General features: G+C 52.9%; 8 protein-coding genes across 8 annotated transcripts; 5 read left to right on the forward strand and 3 right to left on the reverse strand.

Annotated features, from left to right (window-relative positions):
• Positions 1-818: 818 nt before the first annotated feature.
• Positions 819-1,661, forward strand: PG985_006766 (uncharacterized protein; the record flags this gene model as incomplete). Its single annotated transcript, XM_066826535.1, has 1 exon — positions 819-1,661. The coding sequence occupies one exon, from the start codon at positions 819-821 to the stop codon at positions 1,659-1,661; it is 843 nt and encodes a 280-aa protein (XP_066686142.1).
• A 662-nt stretch (positions 1,662-2,323) lies between these two features.
• Positions 2,324-4,001, reverse strand: PG985_006767 (T-complex protein 1 subunit delta; the record flags this gene model as incomplete). The annotated part of the gene is made up of 2 exons (XM_066826536.1): positions 2,324-3,874; positions 3,948-4,001. 2 exons carry the CDS (start codon positions 3,999-4,001, stop codon positions 2,324-2,326), a joined length of 1,605 nt encoding a protein of 534 aa, XP_066686143.1.
• A 481-nt stretch (positions 4,002-4,482) lies between these two features.
• Positions 4,483-5,968, forward strand: PG985_006768 (26S proteasome regulatory subunit 7; the record flags this gene model as incomplete). The annotated part of the gene is made up of 4 exons (XM_066826537.1): positions 4,483-4,543; positions 4,600-4,691; positions 4,745-5,313; positions 5,367-5,968. Exons 1-4 carry the CDS (start codon positions 4,541-4,543, stop codon positions 5,966-5,968), a joined length of 1,266 nt encoding a protein of 421 aa, XP_066686144.1. The 5' UTR covers positions 4,483-4,540.
• A 2,094-nt stretch (positions 5,969-8,062) lies between these two features.
• PG985_006769 (uncharacterized protein) lies at positions 8,063-8,931 on the forward strand (the record flags this gene model as incomplete). The annotated part of the gene is made up of 2 exons (XM_066826538.1): positions 8,063-8,151; positions 8,220-8,931. 2 exons carry the CDS (start codon positions 8,063-8,065, stop codon positions 8,929-8,931), a joined length of 801 nt encoding a protein of 266 aa, XP_066686145.1.
• A 2,938-nt stretch (positions 8,932-11,869) lies between these two features.
• On the forward strand, positions 11,870-12,620 carry PG985_006770 (uncharacterized protein; the record flags this gene model as incomplete). The annotated part of the gene is made up of 5 exons (XM_066826539.1): positions 11,870-11,907; positions 12,099-12,122; positions 12,188-12,244; positions 12,316-12,443; positions 12,520-12,620. The coding sequence occupies 5 exons, from the start codon at positions 11,870-11,872 to the stop codon at positions 12,618-12,620; spliced, it is 348 nt and encodes a 115-aa protein (XP_066686146.1).
• A 2,440-nt stretch (positions 12,621-15,060) lies between these two features.
• Positions 15,061-16,300, forward strand: PG985_006771 (uncharacterized protein; the record flags this gene model as incomplete). The annotated part of the gene is made up of 2 exons (XM_066826540.1): positions 15,061-15,570; positions 15,638-16,300. The coding sequence occupies 2 exons, from the start codon at positions 15,061-15,063 to the stop codon at positions 16,298-16,300; spliced, it is 1,173 nt and encodes a 390-aa protein (XP_066686147.1).
• A 929-nt stretch (positions 16,301-17,229) lies between these two features.
• Positions 17,230-18,843, reverse strand: PG985_006772 (fibroin-3 related protein; the record flags this gene model as incomplete). Its single annotated transcript, XM_066826541.1, has 1 exon — positions 17,230-18,843. The coding sequence occupies one exon, from the start codon at positions 18,841-18,843 to the stop codon at positions 17,230-17,232; it is 1,614 nt and encodes a 537-aa protein (XP_066686148.1).
• A 2,039-nt stretch (positions 18,844-20,882) lies between these two features.
• On the reverse strand, positions 20,883-24,673 carry PG985_006773 (DNA-directed RNA polymerase I subunit RPA2; the record flags this gene model as incomplete). The annotated part of the gene is made up of 2 exons (XM_066826542.1): positions 20,883-24,143; positions 24,212-24,673. The coding sequence occupies 2 exons, from the start codon at positions 24,671-24,673 to the stop codon at positions 20,883-20,885; spliced, it is 3,723 nt and encodes a 1,240-aa protein (XP_066686149.1).
• Positions 24,674-25,822: the final 1,149 nt, after the last annotated feature.

Below are 25,822 nucleotides of genomic sequence, written 5' to 3' on the forward strand. Positions count from 1 at the left end.
GCCTCTCTTTGAGCAGACTCGGGCTACGGCCTGGATCTGCGCTCTACGCAGTACCTATTTTCTGGCAAGTCCATCTCGAGGACTCACTAGGACTCACGGCCAGGCATGGAATCATCTATGTGTGAGGCTCTATGCGTAGGCGGCGGGAGGTAGGGGCAAGTGTCACAAGATTATATCTGACCACTATTCTTGCCCAATAACTAATAACCTGGGACATGTTCAAATTACCGTCCATGCTGTTATATGTCCTGTCACGCCTGCCTTAATGAATCGCGTTACAGTCCCAGTCAGGCCGCTCGCGAACTTCATAGTTGCAGGATGCAGACATATTATAAGAAACAGAATCCAGAGACAACCTCCATTTGTTGGAAGCGATATTTCCACCTGGGAGTACTTGCTCATACGAGCGAAGAGGTCTCTACAGAAGCCGCCGCCTTTGAGGTGTAAACGTCTTTGTCCCCTTTGATAAACCAAAGACCCAGCAGCCGTCCGAGTCAAACCTTTGTCTCTGACCGATAATGGCCCTGATGGATATAATGAAGCAACCCCCAGTCTCTGAAGCCCGTTGGCATTTTATAGCGATAGATCAAATCCGACACCCACACGAACCTCACACTCCCTTTTCCGTCTGCGAGAGCAGATATACTTGTTTGCTTTCTTCTCTCATTCTTTTTTCCCACTTACCCCTATACCTGTCAGGCACAGTTCGTTACGATACCCTTCTGTTTACAGACTCTCTATTTGGGTTCCACTTTCATCCCCCACCCCCCTTTTCACGTACATCCTAGCCCCTATTTGTGTCTTCATCAAATCACACAATGTGTAAAAGAGTCTATTACATCTGTGGCCATCACCCTTATGTCAAGGAGTGTGCGGCCAAGTACGAAGAGGCTAGCTGCTGCTTTGGCGGCGGTGGAGGGTGCCGCGGCATAGTGGCGAACGAAACGACGCCCCGGCCCTGCCCCGACTGCGCTGCAAAGCAAGCGGCGACGCGAGCCGCCAGGAACCACGGGTGGTACGGACACAGCAACTCTGCCTCTCGCGGCGCGAATCGCCTCAAGAATAGCGCCAGCTGCGACTCGTTCGTCGAGCCCAAGCTCATGCAGGGCGTCGCGGCCATGCCGGGCATGGGAACATACGACACCCGCCGGCGCCAACCGGCGCCAGTCCAGCCGGCCTACTACCCGCAGGGCCGCCGCGCCCCCCAGAATCAGCCCGCTCGAAACATGCCTTCCATCCACCAGGCGTCGCACCGGCCCCAGGTACAAAGGGGCTACGTCGCGGCTCAGCCCATGAGTGCCACGATGGTATACCCAACGCCGCCATCCTACCACCACAAGAGCCAGCGCAGACAGCAGCGACCACAGCCCCCGCCGCAGCAGCCCCAGATGTCGTCGATCCAGCGGCACGAGCCGCCGTCTCTCAGTCGGCATATGCGGCAACACCCTCCGAGTAACCAGAGGATGCCGGCACAAACGGCGCCGCCGGCCGCCCGACAAATAAGCCGCCGGCATGCGGCTCCCCAACGGGCGCCGCAACCAATCCGGAAGCCGATCCGGCGCGACAGCAACGGTGTGTCCGAATGCGGCAGTGATGATGAGGACGACCGCAGATATCCGTCGACACCCTCCCCGCTGCAAGCCACGTTTCATGCTCGTTGAGAAAGAGTCATGAACACCAGTTACCAAAGAGGAAATGCACCCCCCTGGCGACTTGCTCACTGGTTGATCCAGTGGCATCGACGGTATAAACAGTCGTAAGCAACGTCTATGTCGAACCACAAGACATGCGTCGCCCCGACATACATAAACGTTAGTTGAACATTTATTCGCCTGTAAATATATAAACCTGTCACCCCATTTTGTAATATAGGTTTGGCTCTCACATTATGTAATACCTAACGTATCTTCCTGTTGCTGGCTAACAGTCTTGGCCAGCCATGCGCATAAGTATTCGATAGGAGCGGTCCGACACGCCAGGGATACTGGGCGATCTGACGAGCCAGATACTGACGACGGCACGTTCATGATGGATGCAAGAAGTCGTGCATTCAGTGTCTAGTAAGCCCTTGAGATATAAATGTTAGTTCAGCATTCTCCGTCCCTAAGAATTTGCCGCTCAACCTAAACAAACATCTCTAGATATAGGTAGTTTTCACTGCAAGCGTATTTGTATCTTCGAGATGCATTAATTTCGTAAGGTTCTATTCAGGGTCCGTAAAGGCCCCTGCATTCTACCGTCTAAATTGGCAGAATAAATTACATTGATACATTGCTTGTGAACCTCGAAACACGATGCCTCTTTTTTTCAGTATTTGCCGATTTTACCGGGTCAGGGCGATATCGTCAATACGCAGAATCATCTTCACTGTCTCGGCGGCCAACTCAATCGCGCTTGTGCTCACCAGCAGAGGCTGCAACACATTCTCCTTGGCAATGTTGGTGTTGACACCGCCGCTCTTGATACTGACACCGGCGTTCTTCTCGCCCATCTCGTGGCGATGACGTAATTCTGTCACAACCTTGATGCTGTTCAGACCAGCGTTCTCGGCGAGAGTTGTGGGGACAACCTCAAGGGCGTCCGCGAAAGCCTTCCAGCAAATCGATTCGGTGCCCGTCAGCGACCGGGATTGTTTGGAGAGCTGAGCAGCGATCTCGATCTCCGGGGCACCACCACCAGCAATCAGAGCCTTCTTCTTGACCAGGCATCGAATGACACAGAGCGCATCGTGAAGAGATCGCTCAGCCTCGTCGAGAATCATACCGTTGGCGCCACGGCACACCACGCTGACAGTCTTGCCGGCACTCTTGGTGCCAAGAATCTTCACCATCCGAGCACCGCTGGACTGCGACTCCTCGATCAGATCGGCGCTTCCAAGCTTATCCTCGGTGAAAGAGTCGATGTCGGCAATCGGCTTGCAGCCGGTGGACTTGCAGATGAACTCGACCTCGTCACGCTCAATGTCCTTGATGGCCAGGATGTTGAGCTTGGCAAGGAAGTGGAGTGACAGGTCGTTGACAGCATCACGCAGGATGGACTTCTGGATCAGGAGGACGTTGCACTTGGCCTTCTTGATCTTCTTGACCAGGTTCAACAGGTACAATCGCTCCTCCTTGACAATCTTGTCCATTTGGCGGTAGTCGTTGACGGCAATGCTGTTCTCCATATCGGGCTTCGGCGGGCTGAGCTGGAACTGGATGAGACCGATCTTGGCCTTCTCCATCCGGACGGGGCCACCAGCCGACTTCATGACAGGCTGGTTGAGGACCACACCATCAACCAGCTCGCTGTCTTCTATCGTGCCTCCGACCTTCTTGACAATCCTAATGTTCTTCAGGTCAACGTTGTCTGCGTTCTTGATATCGATCGTCTTGGTGACGGCATGGACAGCCATGGAACCCAGCAGGCCGGAATATTGCGAGACAATTTTGGATGACAGCGAGGTGTTGGCGGCCTGGAGGAGGGTCGCAGTATCCGTCAGGGCGACGGGCTGGGACATGTCGTGTAGGATCTGCACTGCGGCGGCGGCTGCCCTCTGGAAGGCCTCGGATATGACTGAGGGGTGAATACCCTTGCCCAGCAGTCTGTCGGCAGCGCCGAGCAGGGCACCGCAGATGACGACAACCGAGGTGGTACCATCTCCAGCTTCCACATCCTGAGCAGACGACAGGTTGACCAGCATCTTGGCGGTGGGATGCATGACGGACATGCTCTTGAGCATTGTGTTTCCGTCGTTCGTAATGATTGTCTCGCCCCGCCCACTACGGATCATCTTGTCCATGCCACGGGGGCCAAGCGAGGTTCGGATGGCATCTGCGACGGCCCTGGCGGCGACGATGTTGGCAGAACGCACTGCTATCGGCTTCTCCTTGTCCTGTATACGGCATTAGCTTGAGTGCAGCAGTAAGTAGACGTAGACTCGGTGTGCCCCTCGACATTCGACATACTCTGAAGGTGCTGTTGGAGTGGGCGCCCGACCCGGGTGCCGCTGTTGTCGACATATTTGAAGTGGCCTGGCCTTGTTTCTGGGTGGGGAGATATGGTGCTTCGGTGACAACAAGTTCACGTTGATTCTGCGGGTTTGGAAGTTGTAGAGCAGAACAACGAATTTGATTTCAGGTACAAGCCGACCCTCGATAACCCCCCCGCGCTGAAGGCTACTACCATCCCAATTATTTTTTTGACGGTCAACCCAAAATCCGACGGGGGGTAGCTGCAAGGCTGCTTGGCCCGCTAAATCCTGCTAGAAGGACGCCTGGGGGTGGCCCGCAGCTGGCCCAGGCAAGAGCTAGCTGACGTGCCTGGCCTCAATCCAGTCCAGTGCAGCTGCGCATTCAGTCACTCATCAGTGATCGCCTCAATTCATCATCATCTCTCCATCGATTCTCCCGCAACAAATAATTGCGGCACTCGTATTTTCTGATACCGTACTCCCTTCCCCCCTCCAACTCGCACCGAATTTCCTCCCCCGGTTGGCTGGATACGCCATCGATTTGTCCCATCTCCAATCCGCCCGGTTCCCACATCTACCCTGGGCACCATGGTACGTTTATGACAGCCTCGTTCGGCCTCGACCTCTGCTAACCGCCCGCTACGTAGCCGTCCGCCACTGGTCAGAACTGGGAGAAGTACCAGAAGAAATATGCCGACGATGAGGTAGAAGAGAAGAAGATCACACCCCTCACCGACGAGTCCGTTTCCCTGACCCAAACAGTCCGCAACGCCCGAGCTAACCCACCCACAGGGATATCCAAGTCCTCAAAACCTACGGCGCTGCGCCCTACGGCAGCGCTCTCAAGAACCTCGAGAAGCAAATAAAGGAGAAGCAACAAAGTGTCGACGAGAAGATCGGCGTCAAGGAGTCCGACACCGGTCTGGCTCCTCCACATCTATGGGACATCGCGGCGGATCGACAACGCATGTCCGAGGAGCAACCGCTTCAGGTAGCGCGGTGCACCAAGATCATTGCGGATGAGAAGGATGAGCAGAAGAGCAAGTATGTCATCAACGTCAAACAGATCGCCAAGTTCGTCGTGCAGCTGGGCGAGCGCGTCTCCCCAACCGATATCGAGGAGGGCATGCGAGTGGGTGTCGATAGAAACAAGTACCAGATTCTGCTACCTCTGCCTCCCAAGATCGATGCCAGCGTCACCATGATGACGGTCGAGGAGAAGCCGGATGTCACCTACGGAGATGTCGGTGGCTGCAAGGAACAGGTCGAGAAGCTCAGAGAGGTTGTGGAGATGCCCCTGCTCTCACCGGAACGGTTCGTCAACCTTGGTATCGACCCGCCCAAGGGTGCCCTGCTCTACGGTCCCCGGGTACCGGAAAGACGCTTTGCGCACGAGCTGTGGCGAATCGCACAGATGCGACCTTCATCCGCGTCATTGGTTCCGAGTTGGTGCAGAAGTATGTTGGTGAGGGTGCTCGTATGGTCAGAGAACTGTTCGAGATGGCGCGGACCAAGAAGGCCTGCATCATCTTCTTTGACGAAATCGACGCTGTTGGTGGTGCCCGTTTCGATGACGGCGCAGGTGGCGACAACGAGGTGCAACGTACTATGCTGGAGTTGATTACACAGCTTGATGGTTTCGACGCTCGTGGAAACATCAAGGTCATGTTCGCCACCAACAGACCCTCCACACTGGATCCTGCGCTCATGCGACCTGGTCGTATTGACCGTAAGATCGAGTTCTCGCTTCCGGATCTTGAGGGCCGTGCCAACATTCTTCGGATTCATGCCAAGTCCATGAGCGTCGAGCGTGACATCCGATGGGAACTCATCTCTCGTCTCTGCCCCAACGCTACCGGTGCCGAGCTCCGCAGTGTGTGTACGGAGGCCGGCATGTTTGCCATTCGGGCGAGGAGAAAGGTGGCTAGTGAAAAGGACTTCTTAAGTGCAGTTGACAAGGTCATCAAGGGCAACTTGAAGTTCAACTCCACGGCTACATATATGCAATACAATTAAGGAGGGACAACGCCATAATGAATAGGGGCGAGGGAGGCGCGGTGGAGCTGAACTGTACTATCTGTATGAATATGGACCCGGCATCGAAGCAGCAATCGGTAGTTATTGTCGCTGCTGTTCTTCTGATACTTGCCGTACTCCATTGCTTTTTGGGGGTTGAAGTCATTTGATGCTTGGACAGATCGTGGTATCCCAAGTACAATAGCGTGGGATGCTCAATCGCGCTCTTATTAGACAGGCAGCCTGCTTAATGCAGCATGAGTGATAGACAATGACATCTTCTTCCGATTACTGAATCTCTAGACAGGTGCTTTTTCTCTCACCCCCCAAATCCCGATTTCGTATAAAGATCCAGCTTGTCTCATTAGGGCCCAGTTGCCGAGGTTCGTTACGGACTAACACTGACTGCAACAACAACACATTTTACCGGATCGGACTTGCGACCTAGAATCGCCATAGTCTACTTTATATGGCACAGTGTATAATGTTTATTCCGTCGAATACTTGAAGGTCCCATGGGATAAAATGGCCTGTCGGGGAAATTATACCAAGAGCAGCGCTATCGCCATCAAGCGGACAGTCGCCGATGATCTGGGCTTCAGCGGCACCTCCCCCCCCCCCATGGCGGCGAGATTGATACGTCCTCGCCCACCGAGGTTGGCCGACGAAGGATTGCGCATGACCGGATTGCATACTGCCGTCCACCCTTGTTCGTAGCAGCTCTTAGGCATGATGCATTTTTCTACGTGAACAACGGAAGTGAAACAGAGGGGAAAGGGAAACCAGGATCGCGTACGTAGCTGATGACTGACGACTATCAAACTAATGGCGCAGAAGGAGTCACCGTGCTGCTGCTCTCCCTGAAATGCTTCAGTATTCTGGCTACTTCACGTTCGAGAACAGACCAATGAACCACTATGCCGTTGCTACCTTGGCCGGTTGGCTAACTTACACCATTCTCGGTTTCATCCCAGGCACCTTGGGCTCATCACGGAGGAGCTTAGTTCATACGCCAGGGGCTTCACCAAAGTTCTCAGTTTTTGCGAAACCACTTCAATTCATGAGCGTAACTCTGCCATGTAACCGAGAAACCCTGTGCTATCTTACAGGACGAATGCATCTGGACGGAAGACGATAAGTTCATCAATGGTAGCAGAGAACTTCCCCAAAGATTCATACTCGTCCGACATCTTTACGGGCTACTTCCAGAAGTTTCTATGGGAGAAGACGCTTGACCTTTACTGCGCGATATTCTGCGTCACTATGAGACATACTACCATGGGGCGGTCATGTTCGATTCCTGGACAGTTTTTCAGGAGGGACACAAGACATCAACTGGTAGTGACGTGAGGAAGAGATACACTCTTTCCAACAACAAAGGCGAGTCAGTATGTTCTACTTGGATCAATATATTCCAGGCAATACCGTAGACTAGTAACCTACACTATGGAGCGAAATTGTGTATATGTCGCTATATATCTATGGTTGCGATATTCAAAGTAACGTAAGCCTCTTGAGATATAATCAGTATGATATGAAGACTTGATGTATCACATTGTCTTTGTCAATATCTCACTCAAGCAAGGAAGCCATACACAACATCGAAGTGGATGCTTCCCGAAATATTGGGGCGGGGAGGCAATCAGGCGACAACAGTCTGGTGGCTCTAGCGCTTAGGTCAGGCCTGTGTTGGCAGGTAATTACGCCCTAGGCGACCCTAGACCCCTGATCTTAGGCTACGAGGCTACCTCTAGGCTCCTAAGTATGTAGGCAACGCTATGTACAACCGCTACATCCTCTAGAAGGGCGCCCTGGCAAGACGTGGAACCATGGTTGGGTACTTGCTTATCAGAATACATGCTTGTTACCTACTTTCAACCTCCGAGTGATTCTTCCGGGCCGCCGTGCTTTAAACGGCAGATACCTTCGAATCCACGGCCATAAGCACCCTTCTCCCAGCTTCATTCCAGGAATGTTGGAGACCTCGCTCTCTCCAACATCTGACCTTCGCCACTATCACCAAACATCTGCATGATTCATCGCCGTTTCGCCAAGCCAGGTCCCCGGAATCGGAGCATTTGATCTGCGTCCGAGATGCCCTCGGCAACGCATACCGAGATGCCTTTGTTGGCATCGAGCAAGAAGCGGAGACTGGGCGACAATGCTGAAGTCCAGATGCCATTGTAAGCTCTCCTTCTTTCTTTCGGGCTGCACTCGCCTCCGCGACCCATTTGCTCATCCGTGACCACAGCATTCCCACCGACGACTTCATCGCCACCCTCGACAAAAATGACGAGCTACCGCTCTTCCAGCAAGCGAACCCAAACAGAGGCTTCGGCATTTCCAGAAAGATGATGCCTTTACCGTCAAATAAACGAGCTCGCGTGATCCACGATGACGAAGAGGACCGGCATGCCTTGTCGAGAAGCCCATCTTGCGCTGGCTACCACAACATCCATGAAAAATTGCAGCAAGAGCACCACCATCAGTTCTCTCATGCTCATCCGACAGCGCACGACGCGCAGCAGGCAGTTATCAAACCGGTCGTATTACGCACCAATTCTTCCGCTCTGCTCAGCCCTTGCCACATCTGCCACCGCAAGCCTACCAAGAAGTCGGACTTGGATTCGTTTGCCGATTGCCAGGGCTGTGGACAGCGAACTTGCTACATTTGCATGCGATCCTGTCGAGACTGGACCCCCGCCTTGACCCCGGTCAGAAGCATCGAATCAGACTATCCTGCGTCCTTCACCATGCAGGATGTGGACGACGAGAGCGATCAACAGCAACATGAGCCAGAGAGTGGGGGATGTAAGAGCAGGCGAGGAACAGCCGGCCGCAACGTCGAGGGCTGGGTGGGCAATGGCCATCGCTCCACGGTCTGCAGTCGCTGCTGCGTTGAACGGGGCAGCGAGGGCGAGGTCGTGTGCCTCGGCTGTCTAGCCGGCTTGGAAGGAGCCTAAGAGGTGAACACGACAACGACGGAGTTCTGTACGATAAGGAGAAGCCGGTGCATATACTGAAGGGAGGTGCCAGTACCACTACGACTAATGCAGCGAAGACCGAGGGCCACGAGGCACGGAGAGGAAGGAAATGTTTTTAAAACGCTATTTGGCGCACACCCGCCAATTGCGTCCTCTATAGGACGGGGAAGCAGCGTACACATCTTAGCAAGGCGTTCAGGAATGGGATATACCATGTGTTTTGGAGCATACGCGATATATTCATGTTCCCTTGCATTTTCACGGCAGTACCACGTGCGTCAGGGACGTCAAGCTAGCCAGCCATGAGGTTATGCCTCCATCTTGTTTAGCGATAGAAATGAAATTCGGCTAGGAGATGGAAAATATCCATATGGCAGGATATCGACACCTAAATATGACTGTAGTATTATTGCATCCAACAAAAGATAAGCATGGCCAATGCCAAGTTCCAAATCACGTAGACACCAAAATTATCATGGATATTACGTACATAGACAATCGCAAGTGTGCAAACTTGACCTGGGCAATTCACACGCATGAATGTATATCAGCTACTTCTTGTTACCTGATGTAACTTGTCTATCTGTTTATAAACACAGGGTTGATAGTTGGGACGGTTTTTCATACGCGACTATCAGGCTGCATGCACCTATTCAAACCCCTATGTCTCCTATTGCTCACCAATTCAGTGTCCGCATGTACTCAGTTCCACAAAAGCGTACTGAAACCCCTTTTAATCTTGAGCCTTCTTCTTCTCCGTCTTTCTAATTCAAACAATCAGGATGAGGCCGACGAATATATACTGGAGTCTGTGTGGGATGAGGTCCATAAGGCATGGTGCGATTCGCGGAAGTAAAAGGGGGAGGGGGTTCTTCTATAGTCAGAGGTATAGTGCTGCAACTCCTTATTCTACAACGATGTACATGGATCTGGAGAGAGCCGAAACAACCCTGGCAGCTAGAGTGGTCATGTGGAAAGACGTGCAGCGAAACGAGGCCGAAGGATATTGAGCACCAAAACAAGTACTCAGTTGGATCCGACGGGAAAGCCCAGAGGATCGAAGTTGGACTTCACGACTTAGCGATGTACATGCCAAACCTGAGACATGTTCTCCGAGCTCATCATTGCCACTGGGAGAATCTTCCCTTTCAATAGAACCGCTAGGGAGTGACCGAGCTACTGAGTTGCCGCAACAAATTGCAATTTGTGAGCTGATTCGGGCCAGATCCAGGTATTGCTAGTATGCTATCGCAGGCATATGGTCGGGTTTACTCATGGAAGCTCACAACCCTATTTTTAGATGGCCAACAGCAGTAATCGTTCCCTGGAAAGGCTGGGGCATGCCTGTAGTCCGGCAGCAGAGATTCCTTCAAGTTCCAGATCTCAACTGCGAGATCAGGAAAGGGAGCTGCACTCGTAGTTGGAACAGAATCTTCTGCTCAAATGTCAAAGACCGGAGTAGGGTATATAGGGGTGTGCCAGCCATCCAAGGCTACACCACGATAAATCGACTTGGCCACGCAGTGGATGCAAATTGGCTCCCAAGCATATGCCACCTCAGAATAGACCATCAATGCTCAGCTATCAATATCATCCGATGCTTTATGGCTATACGCCTTCGAACAGTACCGGAAGCTCGTAAAGTATTGCAGCAGCTCTCCTGCGATTATCACAGCTCGGCAACATCACGCCGTTTCAACTTGCGTCCTATTCAGGTCTGAGCAAGGTTGTTAGTGTTTTGCTCGAGAACGGGGCCGATCTGAATCTTGTCACCGGAAAAACCGTCTTTGGAACACCTCTACCGGCGGCCGTCTCCATGCCGGTCGTCCTCATCGAGTCGTCGGATCGAGGCGGAAGCAATCGAGAAATATTCCACTGTCCCTTTTGCCGGATCAGGCTATAGGGAAAGCAGTATTTCAAGTTTATCGCAGAAAAAGCAAAACGACTCCCTCGACCTCCCGCGCTATATATCAAGGTACCAAGCCACGCAACGGCGAAATTGAAAGCCTTATTCGGGGGCGGGGCGTAGAGCCAACGGGATGCTGGGTTTACCTATGTTATGTAGAGATGTGTAACATACACGGTTAAACGGTATAGGTATCATGGAAGTCAAAGAGCAAGTTCGGACCACTAGTGGTGTTACTTGAAGCTGTTACGGCTTGCTGCAGGTACGAGAAAGGTTGAAGGGAGCCTGGCACCTGGTCTGGAGGAAGTCTAATTGACGTCAACAAGGATCCTTGTGCCTGATTGGGGAAGCGAAGATGCAGCCAAGCCAAACAGAGCGGCCGGTTGGCGATGCGGTTGTTGCACCGATTGCCAACATCGGAAGACGATAGCCATCTAAAGGTTTCTAGACTCGCCGAATCCAGGCATATCCATCCCAAGAGCCGTTAGATTTCCTGTCCCGACTCGCGCAGGTGTGTTTTGCCTTGTCGTATCACCCGAACTCTGCTCTGCCTTGTATCATATCCGCCGGCTAAACGAACGAATCTGGTTGAATGCACACACAACTTGACGACAAAGCGACCGCATTGATCCAGCAAATACAAACACGCGACTCGGGGCGGCTTCATACACGTTCCAAGGCAGCGTCCAGGGCCAAAAGGCAGCTTCAAGGCAGCGTCAAATACCTGAATCAAACCAGCAGATCTCAATGCAGGCAACAAGCACGCCTTGAGTCACGTGCTGATTGGCCGGACCCACCCCGACTTGGCATCTGGTGACCCAGTCTCCCCAGGCGCATTTCACTTCCTTATCCTCCTGCTCATTTGACATCAAATCCATTTGATCTGATTCACCCCAACGCCGGCCAAGCCCGACACCCAACCTCACCACCTCCAAACACGATACCATCGAACGGTCAACACCCGAATAATACACCCTCAGGAGACCTGAACCGCCTACATTTCATCGAGATATGAGTCGCGCCGGAAAGCTTGCCCCGGAGGTCAATCGGTAAGTCTAAGTCAACTCGCCTGATCTGGGCGAATCTCGTTTGTTTCTTTCGCTCCGAACAACGCCCCGTGTGGTCCCCGCTCCCGTGCTGCCTCGCCCTTGCCGGGCCTGGGGAGACGGCAAGCCCCCTCCCCATGCACCTTTCATTATGTCTTGATGTATCACAGCATGCTAATATCAATTGACAACAGAGCTTTATTCGTAAAGAATCTAAGGTATGTCTCGGGAACCCAGTCACCCTACCCTCTAGTTAACCTTGACTCTAACAAACTCTTTACAGCTACAACGTCACGCCAGAAGACTTGTTCGAGCTCTTCGGAAAATTCGGGCCCATTCGGTACGCTTTCTTGAATCCTCCGTATCACCTCGCATTGCCGAGCCGGGACGCTTGCTGACCCCTTACCACAGCCAGGTCCGACAAGGCATTGCCACTAACACCAAGGGGACTGCATTTGTCGTCTATGAAGATGTCATGGATGCGAAGCAAGCCTGCGACAAGCTGAACGGCTTCAACTTCCAGAACCGCTACCTCGTGGGTACGTAAATCAACCGCCCAGCCCGGCGTTTCTACTTGTGGTTTGTACCAAGGCTAACGTCGATCCCTTGGCGCAGTATTATATCACCAGCCCGAGAAGATGGTCAAGTCAAAAGAGGACCTCGAAGCCCGCAAGGAGAATTTAGCTCAGCTCAAAAAACAGCACGGTATCGATTGACAGTTAGACGGGTCTGTGGATAAGCTTCAGACGCCCCGTTCTCAACGCACGTCTGCAGTCCCGTCTTTATCGCCAACCAGCACCTACACTTCATCATCGGTCCCTTCGTTGAAGAAGTTGAGGACCCCGCCCTCTCCTGCCAAGAAGCCAGCAAAGCCGACCATAGCAGCTGCCAGCCCTGTTATTCGAAAGAACAGGGCCGACGAGTCCGCCGAGCAAGCGCGTAGTACGCTGATGGGATTCGTGCGAGGCTTTCTTCCCCGAAACTCCAACAAGATGTGTATGACTTGAGGGGCAGCTTGCTGTACGACTAGCAGCCAGTATCGCAGACATTTGGCCCACGGGGGGCAATTCGACCGTTTCACTAAGCGCATGGGAGGACCTGGCACACTTAATCGGCTTTGAACTTTGCGTTGGCCTCCTTCACGATAACTACCAAATCCATTCAGTCGAGTACGCGTTTTCGCCAAGGCTAATGGATTAACTTTTCTTTTCGTATGTTTTCGGCAGGGGTACAAGGCTTTAGGCCCAATGCATTCGTTGTCAGACGGTTCTGCAATTTGCAACGGTTTTGTAGGGATTTGTTTTAGGGCAGAATGACGTTACAACACTATAAGGCCACTGGCCATGTGGTTTATCTTACGGAATGCAATTCAGTTACGATTGAGCACAGCGGAACGCAGGCTGTGTCTCCGCCAGGGAACAAAGAAAGCGGGTTCTTTTGCCGGTGACTTATCTGCTTACTTGTCATCAAACTGAAGTCCACGACCGAACTGCTGCTGTTATAGCATTTAGCTGGTTGAGGCCCAAAGCCAGGTCGTACATACTGGGCAGTTCCACCTGATAGGCAAGGAGTGACTACTACCGGTATGCGTGCAGCTCCCCATTGTCGGCCTTGCCAGCAACGTAATGCTTGCGCAGCGATCGGAACTCGAAACCAGCCAAGTCTATTGGCGGTGTAGCAATAACAAGTGGAACCGGGGTGATGCTGTAATGATTCGCCCGTATATCTGGGAAAGACGATAGGTATACTTCACGTAATCCGCTACAAATCGCCATGTTAGTGTGTTCGGTAGCGCGTACCTGTAGCGCATTGATTTGCAGGTCGGCAGGCCGGGCACGGCATGAGAACGCGCGCGCGTGATCGTCCCCGACTATTCATTTGATTACGGTACGACCTGCTCTCCGTAGTCCGTACTGAGCATTGGCACTCAAAGCAACCAGCAACCAGTATTTGACGATTGCCAGGCATGCTGTTCATGGCAAAGTAAAGTTTGGCCATGTAAGGTTCCGGCATGTTGCCTACCCCCAACCTACTCGAACCTACTAGCCAAACCTTAGGTACTTCAATTACTTCCATCAATACGTGTTACTTGCCCGCCTAGCCTAACCTCACCTGAAGTACCAACGGTCGGTGCTGAATTCCATGGAGCAGCCAAAGGCCTGCCGCCTGCAGGTCTGGTCGGTGTGTGATGTAATACGAGATGCCAATCCATCCCATCGGATGGGTCAACTAATCAAGCAGGAAATCAAACCAACCGAACTTTTGACATTTTTGCACTGTCGTTTCCCTCTTCTTGCCTGTCTCGCTATGCGGCTGAGGCTACCGAGGCTCCATCTAGGGGTGTGGTTTCAGGCAGGAGCCCAGGAGTGGCGGTGGTGTCAATACTTCCGTGCCATTTACCCGCCCGCGCCCCCCAAAAGGTACTGCCTGTGCTTGCCTTCACTGGCCTTCACTGGCCTGTACTGGCCTGTACGGCTCACTGCCCCCCCCTCCAGGCGGCCCCATGCGCCATGACAGCATTGAGCGCTCCTCCTTCATGTGCTGTAGTAAGGCCACAAAGTAAAAGATGTAGAATGGCTAAGGGGTTTGCCGGGGGAGGTACTTGTCCAATCTTCAGCTAGGTACTTACTTACCCACCCACTGACCCAACCTTGGTAGACTTTCTGCCCCGGGTCATGTTTCATTGTCATCCCATATCCCATGATTCTGGATTGCCTTCTCTTATTCTTGTTCAGCTCACCAACAGTCCCTTTCCACTCAGTCCAATAACAACTCTGGATACCTACTCTTTTGTTTCGTTCGCATCCCATGAAACCTCCATCGTCGAGTTGTTGAAGACAGTGACTGCATCTTGCCGGATCCGATATAGGTATCTCCCACCTCTGCGACTCCAACCCGCCTAGAACGCCACTTGCCGCCTGCAAACTACGCAGGAAGGGGCAACCACTGCCTGTCGATCCTCGTTCATTCGTACATTCCACCCGTACATAGCCTGCCTGCCTGATCGACGCTCATTCCCAACTGCCTTCCTACAACTGCTGTCCCGTTTGTCTGCCTGGGGTTTTTTTTTGTTGTTGTTTTTCCGCCACGGCTCTACGACTATCGCGTATCCTTCCGTTGTCCTCGACGAGCTCCCTGCAAATGTCGCCAAACCCGATGGTAGACGGCCCTCCTACCGCCCTCCAAGATGCTGCAACCGCGATAGCCAGTGCAACCCTCGCCGGCCACCCCACCTCACAAGCGATCAGCATGCTCGCCACGGCCACAACAACCGCCCTCGCAGCGGCGGCCACCACGGCGCTATCCACTACCACTGTCGGCGACGAACCGAGCGGCGGCCAGGGCGAGTGCAGGCTGCTGGGGCCCTTTGCGCTGCTGGTACAACTGGCGCTCGGTGGACTGGCCTTGATGTCTCTGGTATACAAGCGCTGGCGGGAGCGGCCGCAGCGGCCGGTCAAGATCTGGGCCTTCGATGCGTCTAAACAGGTGTTTGGCAGTGTCCTGGTGCACATCGCCAACGTCTTCATGTCCATGCTCACAAGCGGCCGCTTCTCGGTCAAGCTGGAGCCCACGAATGTCCAGGCCGTCGCGAGGCTGCTGCGGAGGGACGATGACCCTTACGTGCCAAATCCATGCTCGTTCTACCTGCTAAACTTAGCTATTGACGTGAGTTGCATATGCACTGGCACCGGGCCTAACCTTTGGCACTAGCTAACATATTGCACGACACTAGACAACGGTTGGCATTCCCATCCTCATCATTCTGCTGCGCGTCATCACGGGCTTGGCGTCATACACGCCCTTTGGCCAGCCGGCCGAGTCCATCCAGTCCGGGTACTATGGCCGCCCGCCCAATGCCATGTGGTGGCTCAAGCAGTCGCTCATTTACTTCTGCGGGCTCTTTGGCATGAAGCTTTGTGTCCTGATCCTCTTCCTGGTGCTGCCCTGGATATCGCGTATTGGCGACTGGGCTCTGTCCTGGACCGAGGGCAATGAGCGCCTGCAGATCGTCTTTGTCATGATGCTTTTCCCGCTCATCATGAATGGCATGCAGTACTACATCATCGACAGCTTCATCAAGAGGAAGGAAATGGACCACGAAAGGCTCCCCTCAGAGGATCCTGACCATGATAGGGGCCGCTTCGATGACACCCTGGCGGACAGCGACGACGATGTGGCGTCGGGTAGCGAGAACAGTGACGATGTCCGTTTATCACGGTCTCAGGAATTTAAGCGAACCCAGGAATCCAGTCGAAACGAGCCGAAAAAGGGACCCAAGGTCAGCAGTGATGAATACAATCCGGACGTCGATGGCCATACGGCGATAGGGAGTAGCAAGGCGCATCGGGGTAGTAGAGGCAAGCTTTTACAGAAGGAGATGCTTCCGCATGAGTAAAGAAAAAGGGGAAGTGTTGTTTGCGTTTTCATTAGCATTCAGTAAGGCGTTTTGGTGGTTTCTCGTTTAATCCGGACGGGGAGCTTTGGCATTACTGCATTATCACATCATTGCACATATAAGAAAGCATTACAAGTTACAGATATACATTCGGTTTGAAACTGTCCATAAAGGACGACCTCCAGCTATCTTTACTCTTGCCACTTGATGTGATCCCACTTCTTCTCTGCCAGCCAAATAGGTGGCCTATGTAAGCCACAAGCCACACGATAGGGAGACGATAGGGCAGATGGCCTACGAGCGCGATCTCCCTTAGCACGTAGGGCCAAGTGTACGTGGGCTGTGGTGTTCATGTTCACGGCGGAGAAGTAGAAGGAACAGCTGGAGTTGGCATAGTTATTGGGAAATTATGTAACGCTATTCTCATCATGCTGGAAACCATGCGAGTGCCCACGCAGAAGATACAGATATAGATACAGAATATGCCTGTGGCCTCCAAATTGAAATTGGATCGAAGAAACCAAACAACACTGCCCCCCAAGATTACCCTTGCTACCCTAGGTAGGCTTTGTACGTGTAACCCAACCAGCCATGCATCCATATTCACTCCAGGACGCCCAAGAACGCCCGCTTATCTCCTGAAGATGCTTTATCTAGCAGGCCCCCTAACCGCCCCCTACTTCCTGTAGATTCATCCCGAGAAGCTTCAGGGGTTGTATATAAACAAAGCAGAGGGGGTTTTCGTTTCGAATAACAACAATGACTAAGCCGCGGGATTATCTTTCTTTCTTTCTTTCTTTCTATCTTGCTGCTAGATATCGTAAGGTCTCTTTGGACCAACTCCCGTATTGTGATGGCTCGGGGAACGAGAAAGCCTAAAGCCTAAACGAAAGCCATGCGTTCCTGCCGCGTAATGGGCTGGCCGTCGTTTATACCGCGGGTTTATAAGCACGATAGCCTGGGTATGCCGTTCCGCCGTTGGCCGCTTGTGGGGCCTGCAGAGGCGGCGGGCTCGCGCTATCCGCTGTGCGCGAGTAGCCCGAAGTGAAGTCGAAGCCGCCCGTGTTCTGGATGGGCGAGACCGGGGGCTGCACATCAGTGAAGGAGCGCTGCGGGGGAGCGCGTGCTGTCTGCGGCGCTACATCATAGGTGTTCTGTCGCCGAGGTCCAGGCCCGGGCTGTTGGCGGCCGTAGCTGTTGGGTGTTTGCGATCTCTCGCCATATCCGCCATAACCACCGCCCTGGCCGTATCCGCCCGATTGTTGTTGTTGTAGCGGCGCAGGAGAGGCCCGCATACGTTGATCCGGAACGCCGTATCCATCCTGATTGAAGCCTCTCGGGTTATTGAAACCGCCGCCCGGTTGTTGGGGCGCTGGGGTCCTCATTCTGTTGGGGCTTCCCCCGTAAGGTCCGTTACCTTGCGGTGTGGGCTGGCGGGAAGGAGGAGCATTGCCGTATGCGGCATTCGAAGGTGTTATACTCCGGGAGTAGTCGTTGTACGGCGTTTGAGACTGGGGGTATCCCTGGTTCATCGGCTCCTGCCCGTAACCACCATTGTTGTAGTCCTGGTATGGTGTGCGTCTCCCCGGGCCCATGGCGCCCGCTGCAGCCGCTGCACCAGCCGGCATCCCGTATCCCTGATCATACCCTTGGGCGCCGCTTTGGGCACTGTAGGGCTGGTTTCCATATCCTTGGTTCATATTCTCGCGAGAGGCTTGGCCGTAGCTTCCATTGTTGTAGGTGCTGTTGTAAACCTGTCCACTTCCGTTCCCATTCATGCCATACATATTGGGTCCAGCCTGCGAGGGCGGTCCGTACGGGTTGTTCCCGCTAGCAGGGGAAACACCACCCGGAGACACTCCGCCAGCAGCCATCAAACCGGCGTTTTGCATGGTGTCCGGCTTCTTCATCGGCTCCAACTCAACGGCATCCTCTTCAATCAATACCTGCTTCGACGAGGCTCCCTCCCAGCTGGGCATCTGTGGCAGCTCGTCACCACCGCCTTTCTTCCCACTGTCGAATTCGGCGTACTGCGGCGGCTCAGCCTTGGAGTAAGACGGAGCGGCTGCAGGAACCATTGTGGGGGCCATCGTGGGGGCGTACATGGGAGCCTGGGATCGGTAGGCCTGGTTTTCATTGTGGTGCGGTGGGATAAAGGGTTCGTCGAGATATTTGTTTTTCTGATTGGGCGAATCGCAGCAGCCGCAGCAGTTTCCACAGCACTTGAGGCACCGGAAGCATGAGCAGCAGCATGAAAGACCGCAGCACAAACACCGAATGCAGCACCAAATGATGGAGAAAACGATCAAGCCTACTACTATGATGACTCCGATCAATGGCCACTTGCAGAATGATGCCTGCATGCAATTATCCCAGCTCGAGAATGCGGTTTTCACGTCCATAACCTGGCCCTTGGCGTCGCTTATAGCATCTCGCTTCATGAAGCCGGCTGCTACGCTCCTGGCCACCAGGCCCATCAGGGCCTCCCCGACGCTTCTCTCCGGGATCAGGCTCCGCTCCATTACGGCGCCTATATGAGGCATGTTGTCGTCGACCCCGTGGGTACCGCAAAATCGGCTAGAAAAGGTTGGAGTAGTTTAGAAGACACAAGAGTACTGTGGGAAAAGCACTGCGCATTCAACGGTTGAAATTGAAATCGATCGCTATGTTTCCATCCTCCAATGGCGGCCAAATCGGGGAAATGGGTGGCTTGATTGCGGGATTTGGCTTTCGAAGTACTCGTCGAGCGACGCTTGCCTGCGGAGGAGAAAGTATGTCGGGTCGCGAAAATGAGGTCGTAGCACCAGTTGATGCGCCAAAGCGAGATACCGGCCGAGCAGTGGCCTTGGGCAAACAAAACAAGCAAATTGTCGTATTCCCCGAATGGGATCTGGCTGTAAGTGCAGTCGAAGGCGCACGTATTGGTCAGTGCAACGAGGCAAGAATCCAAATAATGAGCGTTGGGCGACAGAGGGGTGAAAGTGCACACAAAGGCGCCTCGCCTCAGTAAGTCGCAATCAAGAAGGGGGCAGGGAAAAAGGAACGACTGCTGGCCATAGACCAACGAAATGGCAGGTTGGTTGATTGTAAACCCGCAAGATGTCTTTCTTCTCACTCCCGTCGAGGGGTAAATAAAATAAAGTAGAAACTCAAAATCACGAGCGCAGCCGCAACAAACAAGTCGGGGGGCTACTCTTGGGGGCAGTATAAAATAAACATAAAAGAGAGTCAGCAGCCCAAGATTGCCACAAGAGAGAGGGAAGGGGGGGGAGGGGGGGTCAAGGTTCACGATAGTCTCTCTTCTGGCGAGGGACAGTGGGCGACAGGAAAGAAGGGAAGCGAAAAGGCAGAAAATGAGAGAGTAGCAGCAACAATACTTTACCGTGCCTGCCACCCGCAATCAAGCCGAATCCTATCCTGAAGGTCGGTCGCAATTAGCTGGAGCGGAGAGCGACCAGGATGCTGCTTTGATCTGCCTGGTCTGACCTTTGCCAAGCTTCCTCTGCCTGAGATGCCGCCAAGGCTCCCAAGAGCCGTCCGGGGGGGGGGGGGCCAAGGGCTCAGGGCCTTTCAAGTGACCGGCGTCATTAACCTTACTCCGTAGTGCCAGCTGAATGGGGCGCCCTGGTTCATGCTGACTACGACTTTCTGCGCCCCGGGCATATTCCGTAAGCTGGAAATAAACTCGAAGTAAGCCACCAAGGGCTGCTGAAACCAGATAGTATCAGGGCAGAGTGGCTGTGTAGGCAGCCCAAGACGCCTGGGCGCCTAAACAAAGAGTTTTCCAGTCAGGTTCATCCAAACATGTACCTACAGTATGTACAGGTATCACGACTGCGACTGCGACTGCGACTGCGACGCTGACTATTTGACATCAACTGTCCATCCCGCTCAAACCGTTATGAGTATGACCCACCGACCGATTGTGGCTACTCTGCTCTCGCTTGCTGTCTTTGCTGTCTCGCCCTGACGGCCCCGGCTGCCCTGGCGAGCTGCTAGACGGAACCAGACTAACCTAAACCACAAGCAGCCTGCTGGTATCCAGTGCCCTGCATTTTCAACATTACGATCTGATGCTGCCATGTGGATCACTGCCCCGACCCGAGATGGATCGTCTTCAGAATTCTGAGATGTTGGTCGGCATTTCAGTGCGACGCGAAATGGGGGATGGCCTACATATAGGTACAAATAAATCCAAGTTCGTCGTCGTTCATCCTGTAGGTAGGAACAAGATGTATCTTGGGCAATCTTACCACCTTTGGTTGAGTCCGTCCGGCTTCCTTATCTCCGACCTGGATATTCTTTTCAGGGGCTCAATCAATATTACACGACACAGCCGTGATTGCGCATCTGTACACCAATATTAAGTAATCAGGTATACCGTCCCCGCAAACCAGAGACACGTACACCATGCTGAATACACATTTCATGACTACCACAAAACTACTTTCAGCCTTCGTAGATTCATTAGTCTAAAACTACCAGCTTGGACAGAATACTATAGTGATATAAAAACCCAAAAATTTGACCCTTCTCTTTTTCAACGCCTATTAATGCTGCTCCAATAAGACACGGGTTCCGATTATGATGCAACGAGTGCGGGCTGCTGGCTGTCGGCTTTCCTCCCCGATGCGAGGCCATCCCACTTCGTTTGAACGAGAGGACCTCGTCGTGTCGCGTCCTTGGGGTCCACGCGGTACTTGAGCTTCACACCCATGGCGGCAAGTTCGACATCAAGAAACTTCAAAGCACCAGGCACCGCCACCAGAGTCGTGTCCTCACCGCCGACCCACTGGTTGCCCTGGCCATCTTCCCAGATCTCCCCGGTGATCTTGGCCAATTCCCCCTCCTTCATCTGATCCAGCCGGACGGCACAGTTTCGGCAGCGAACCGTGCTGACCGACTTCTTCTTCGTCAAAAACGGCGACACCGTCGGCTGAACCGACAGGAAGGACCCGCACTTCCTACAGATCCACGACCGCGAGTAATCCGAACAGTTCATCAAGCGGTCCTGCAGAAGGAATGCCGTGCCGTGAGCAAGCAAAGCATCGCGCTCCATCTCTCCCACACGGATACCACCACCGCGCTTTCTTCCCTTGATCGGCTGGCCCGTGGTGGATACGACGGGACCTGTCGTTCGGACTTGGTACTTGTCGTTAACCATGTGTCGCAAGCGTTGGTAGTAGACAACACCAATGTAGATATCTGCAGCCAGCTCCTCGCCAGTAATACCTGAGTACATTGGCTCGTTTCCATGGTAGTTGTACCCAGCCATCTTGAGTTGATGACCAAAGTAGTCTCCCGCGGTATTTTCCTCGTTAAACCGGAACGGCGTGGACTCCTGCGCCAAACCGTGAAGACAACCAGCTTTACCAGCCAGGGACTCCACGAACATACCGATTGTCATACGAGAGGGGAAAGCGTGGGGGTTGATGATGATATCCGGCTGGATGCCCGATTCCGAGAAGGGCATATCAACAGCTGGCCATTTTTGGGAGGCGACACCCTTCTGTCCATGACGTGAGGAGAACTTGTCGCCAATGACAGGAGATCGAGGGATGCGGAACTTTATGGAGATGGTTTGCCCGGGCTCGTTGCCAGTTTCGCTGCCAAGCAGCCTGACCTCTTCAATGAAGCCAACTTCCGAATCCTTGTACTTCTCGAAATGTGTTTGCCCGTCTCTGTTCACCAAGTTTCCACTGTAGTCCGCCGAAACGGTATGCCAGGCACAGATGACATCGCCCTCCTGCACCATCCTGCCGACATGCGGGAGGCCATCATTGTCCAGCATGGTTTGCGCTTGGGCCTTGACAGGACCTCCTGGGGCGAATCCAAAGAGCTTTTGCACGCCCTTGGCATTCTTTGATCTGCTCTCCTCCTTCAGAGTGATCTTCTTCACCTTGTAAATGGTACCGTGGCCAAAGCCGCGTTCGTGGGCCGATTTGTTGATAATCATAGCGTCATCCATATCATATCCAGTGTAGGAAATGACAGCAACCACCGCATTGAAGCCGTTAGGGAAATTGTCGAAACCATAGGCATTATGTAAAGGCGAACGGACGACTGGAGTTTGTCCAGTCTGGATACGGTACATCTTGTTGTCGGTTCGGTAGCGCAACGCTGTGGCAGGAGTTCCCATGGTTTGTTTACCCATTTGACATTGGTACATGTTTCTGGGCGATTGGTTAAAGTCCGAAAAGGGCGTCATATTGGCCAAAATGGACAACATGTTGGTTGGGTCGAACTCGACATGGGTTGATTCACCAGAGACAACTTCCGGCTCCGTGCAAGCGATAGACATGTAGGGCTGCTCAAGTGGCCCAACGAAGTCTTCCTTCTCTAGCGGCAGGTACTTCACAGGCCTGGTCATTCTGGCCGGCTCTGAGGACATGTAGATGCCAGGATAGGAGCCACCATTGGAGGCCGGGACGTAACCAATCTCAAGGTGCAGCGGAACACCGTGTGAGCCCTCCACTTTCCAATACCGGAAAGTGTCTGCAATTCTTCGCGATTCGGCGGGTTTACACCACCCAAGAATCCGACCATTAAGCATGACAGGGACACTCTCGTCCGTAGCAGCTGAAGAGGTACTAACCACTCCGAGCTCTGCAGCTAGCGCGGGGATGGCCGAAGCATCAACCGATTTCGTCATGATCTTGCATTTGTGAGCCAGATGGTTAAGGAGACCACATGGAGAACCATCTGGGGTGTGCACAGGGCAGAGGAACCCCCAGGATTTGGGGAGCAGTTTACGGACAGTGGTAGTCTTCAGTTGGGCGAAGAAGCTACCACGATGCACCATGCGGAAGTGACTGATGAATCGCAAAAAGTTGAGCTTCTCGGCTACGACCGTGAAACCAGACACCTGCTGCAAATCCAAGCCAGACTGAGAGTTGAGATTACCAGTCGACAGGAAGTACTGCAACATCTCGCCAAGATTCTCGGTGGTCTTTTGGAAGATTTTCATGGGGAAGTCCTTGGCAAATTCTTGCGACGTGAAGGTTCTTGCCGGGTTCCTCCTGAAATAGTCACGAAGCGAGGCTCGCACACCAGTTGATAGGAGTTCATCGAGACGCTCTTTGATGATCATACCGTACAAGAAACCACCCAGGAGAATTTCTTGGTTCTGAGCCGCATCGGGATTGTCCACGGCGCATTCGCCAGCTACAAGAGCATACAGCTTTCGGATAGAGAGAAGAAGCAGGCGGAATTTGTCGGAGTCTTGCTGCTCTGTGACATTGACGTTGCCCAAATGAACCAGTACAATCTTCCGCAGGAACTCGGTTCCTGCCTCATAGTTGGACAAAGTCTCCGACACACCAAGAACCGGTCGGAACTTTTCTCCAAGGTAGGCCCGGGTCTGCTCTTTGGTGAATAAGCCATATGTTTTATAGGTTCGCAGCAAAAGCTCGACTCTGTCCGTCAGAAAAGTGTTCTTGATGCCTTTAGAGTCGGGCGAGCCAACCAGTCCCTCGAAGATTTCGCGGTCGTTTGTCTCGACAAGCGCCTTGAGGATCATCAAGACTGGAACAAGGTACTCGGACTTGCGCCAAGAAAATCTGAACGTGACATTGCCGTCGTTCAGGTAATGAAGGTTGTTGGTCTGAGAGGTCTCATCGGGGCGCACGGATCTGATGATAATGCCGTAGGAGGTATAACTGGGGCCGCGGTTCTGGAAGCTGGGACGTTCAATGGCCAGAGGAAAATTCCTTCGGTTCACGAGAAGAAGACGAATAATCTTCTCGATACCGTTGACAATGAAATATCCGCCCAACTCTTCGGATTCTTCCTTTCGGGCAACGAGCTGCGCAGGACTGTTGTTTCGAAGGTGGCAGAACTTGGACTGATCAAAAGCGCATTAGTACTGGATCGCTGTCATCGCTATAAAGTATTGTAAGTTGCTCTTTTTACCTTGACCATCAAAGGCATCTGCCCCAGTTCTCGCGTGAATTCTCTGGCTTCACCATCGTTGATTCTGTACTCGAAGGTGGCGGCTAGTTTTCCTCTGTAGCTAACGTGGCGTTCCCTACACTCTGCTGGGAGGATTTCGCGGTTCCTGGCGAATTTGTTGGAGGGCGGTACTTGCGACTTCTGGACATGTACGCTCTTGTACTTTATCGTAAGTCGATTCCTTGAAGCCAGGGGTGATCTATCATCGCCATCAAGGAATGTTCTCGTGTCGATATCGGCAAGGCCCTTGTCGATAAGTCCGCCTTCCTCGAAGATAGCATCAAAAGACTCGATATGCGGGTCAACGGCAATCTGGAGTAGCGGATAGGCAGAGCGATCCGTCGGGGGGTCTGTAAAGAGCTTCTGGCGACGCAGAGTGTTGTATTCGTGATCCCAGCTTGTGCTGGTCGGCGCGGGCGCCATGATGATATTTGGTCGGCGAACTGCGCCGAGATGATTCAAGCAGATAGCTCAAGGATGCATCCGAGAACAATACAGCATGCGAGGAGACCAGTGCGACCTTCAATTGGCAGGTTTCTGGTGTCAAATTCGGAACTTGGTATCGGAGGATCAGACAACCTTCCAGGACAATACGAAAAATAAAATAAAAAGTTTCCTGCGATAAGCCGCTATGAAGGTCTTATCTTAACCCCGAAGCCGCCGTAGATTGCCCCGCATGTAGGTAGGTAGGCAACCTTACATAGCTCTCTGTACCATCAAATTGACTACAACTTTTAGCGTACATGAATGTGCCTAGAGGCAGCAAGGAAAAGTGCCGCTTAACGTGAAATTCAAGATACACTTGATGATACATGGCATGTCGACTTTTACATGGTGTAGGAAACAACACAGACTGAGCTGGCAAGAAATATATGTGGATTTGCCCAGTTCTGCTATCCAATTTTTCGCCGCCGACCTCGATGCTTTCGCCCTGAACACATGTAGCTGGAACAGGCATCTAGCATCAGGTATGTATGCCGGAGACAGTGTGATAGTTGCTGGAAACCTACAAGTATGACATCCCGACATGCACCAGTACAGGCGGTTGATAGTTATTGGAAACTTGAGGCATATAACATCCGAAGATTGGACGGAGCCGACCGATATGCTGGCACAAGAGCTTGGGGGCCAGGCAGCCAGGGTTGGCATGTAGATTAGGTGTTCAAGATTCAGAGACTTGAACCAAGAGACCTCCAGTGATTCTGCGAATCAACGCTCTCCTGGTGCCTAGTCCTGACCTCATGTTGATTCCTTAGCAAGATGGTGTTGGGGTAACTCACCTAGCTCATAGTTTCTATGGTTGTTATCAACCTTTCCCCCACCATCTTACGAATGCTCTCCATGATCTGAGCCTCTTAGTGGAATCTCGGCAAAGCAGGCAACATGCGCGACCGGCATAGGCGTTGGAAGTGTACATGGGCGTCATTGGGCTGCAATCTCACGCGATGCGTGCAGTATAGTAGGCCTGTCTGTACGTCGTAGCTCAAGGTCTCCCGCGGATGAGTGGTTGCCAAAACTTGTTGCAAAACTCCTAGAGTAAGGTCTACTGGCCACAGTGGGAACAACTGCATG

This window comes from Apiospora marii (genome assembly GCF_038362585.1).
Source record: "Apiospora marii strain CBS 49790 chromosome Unknown utg000004l_segment0_segment0, whole genome shotgun sequence".
Lineage (NCBI taxonomy): Eukaryota > Fungi > Ascomycota > Sordariomycetes > Amphisphaeriales > Apiosporaceae > Apiospora > Apiospora marii.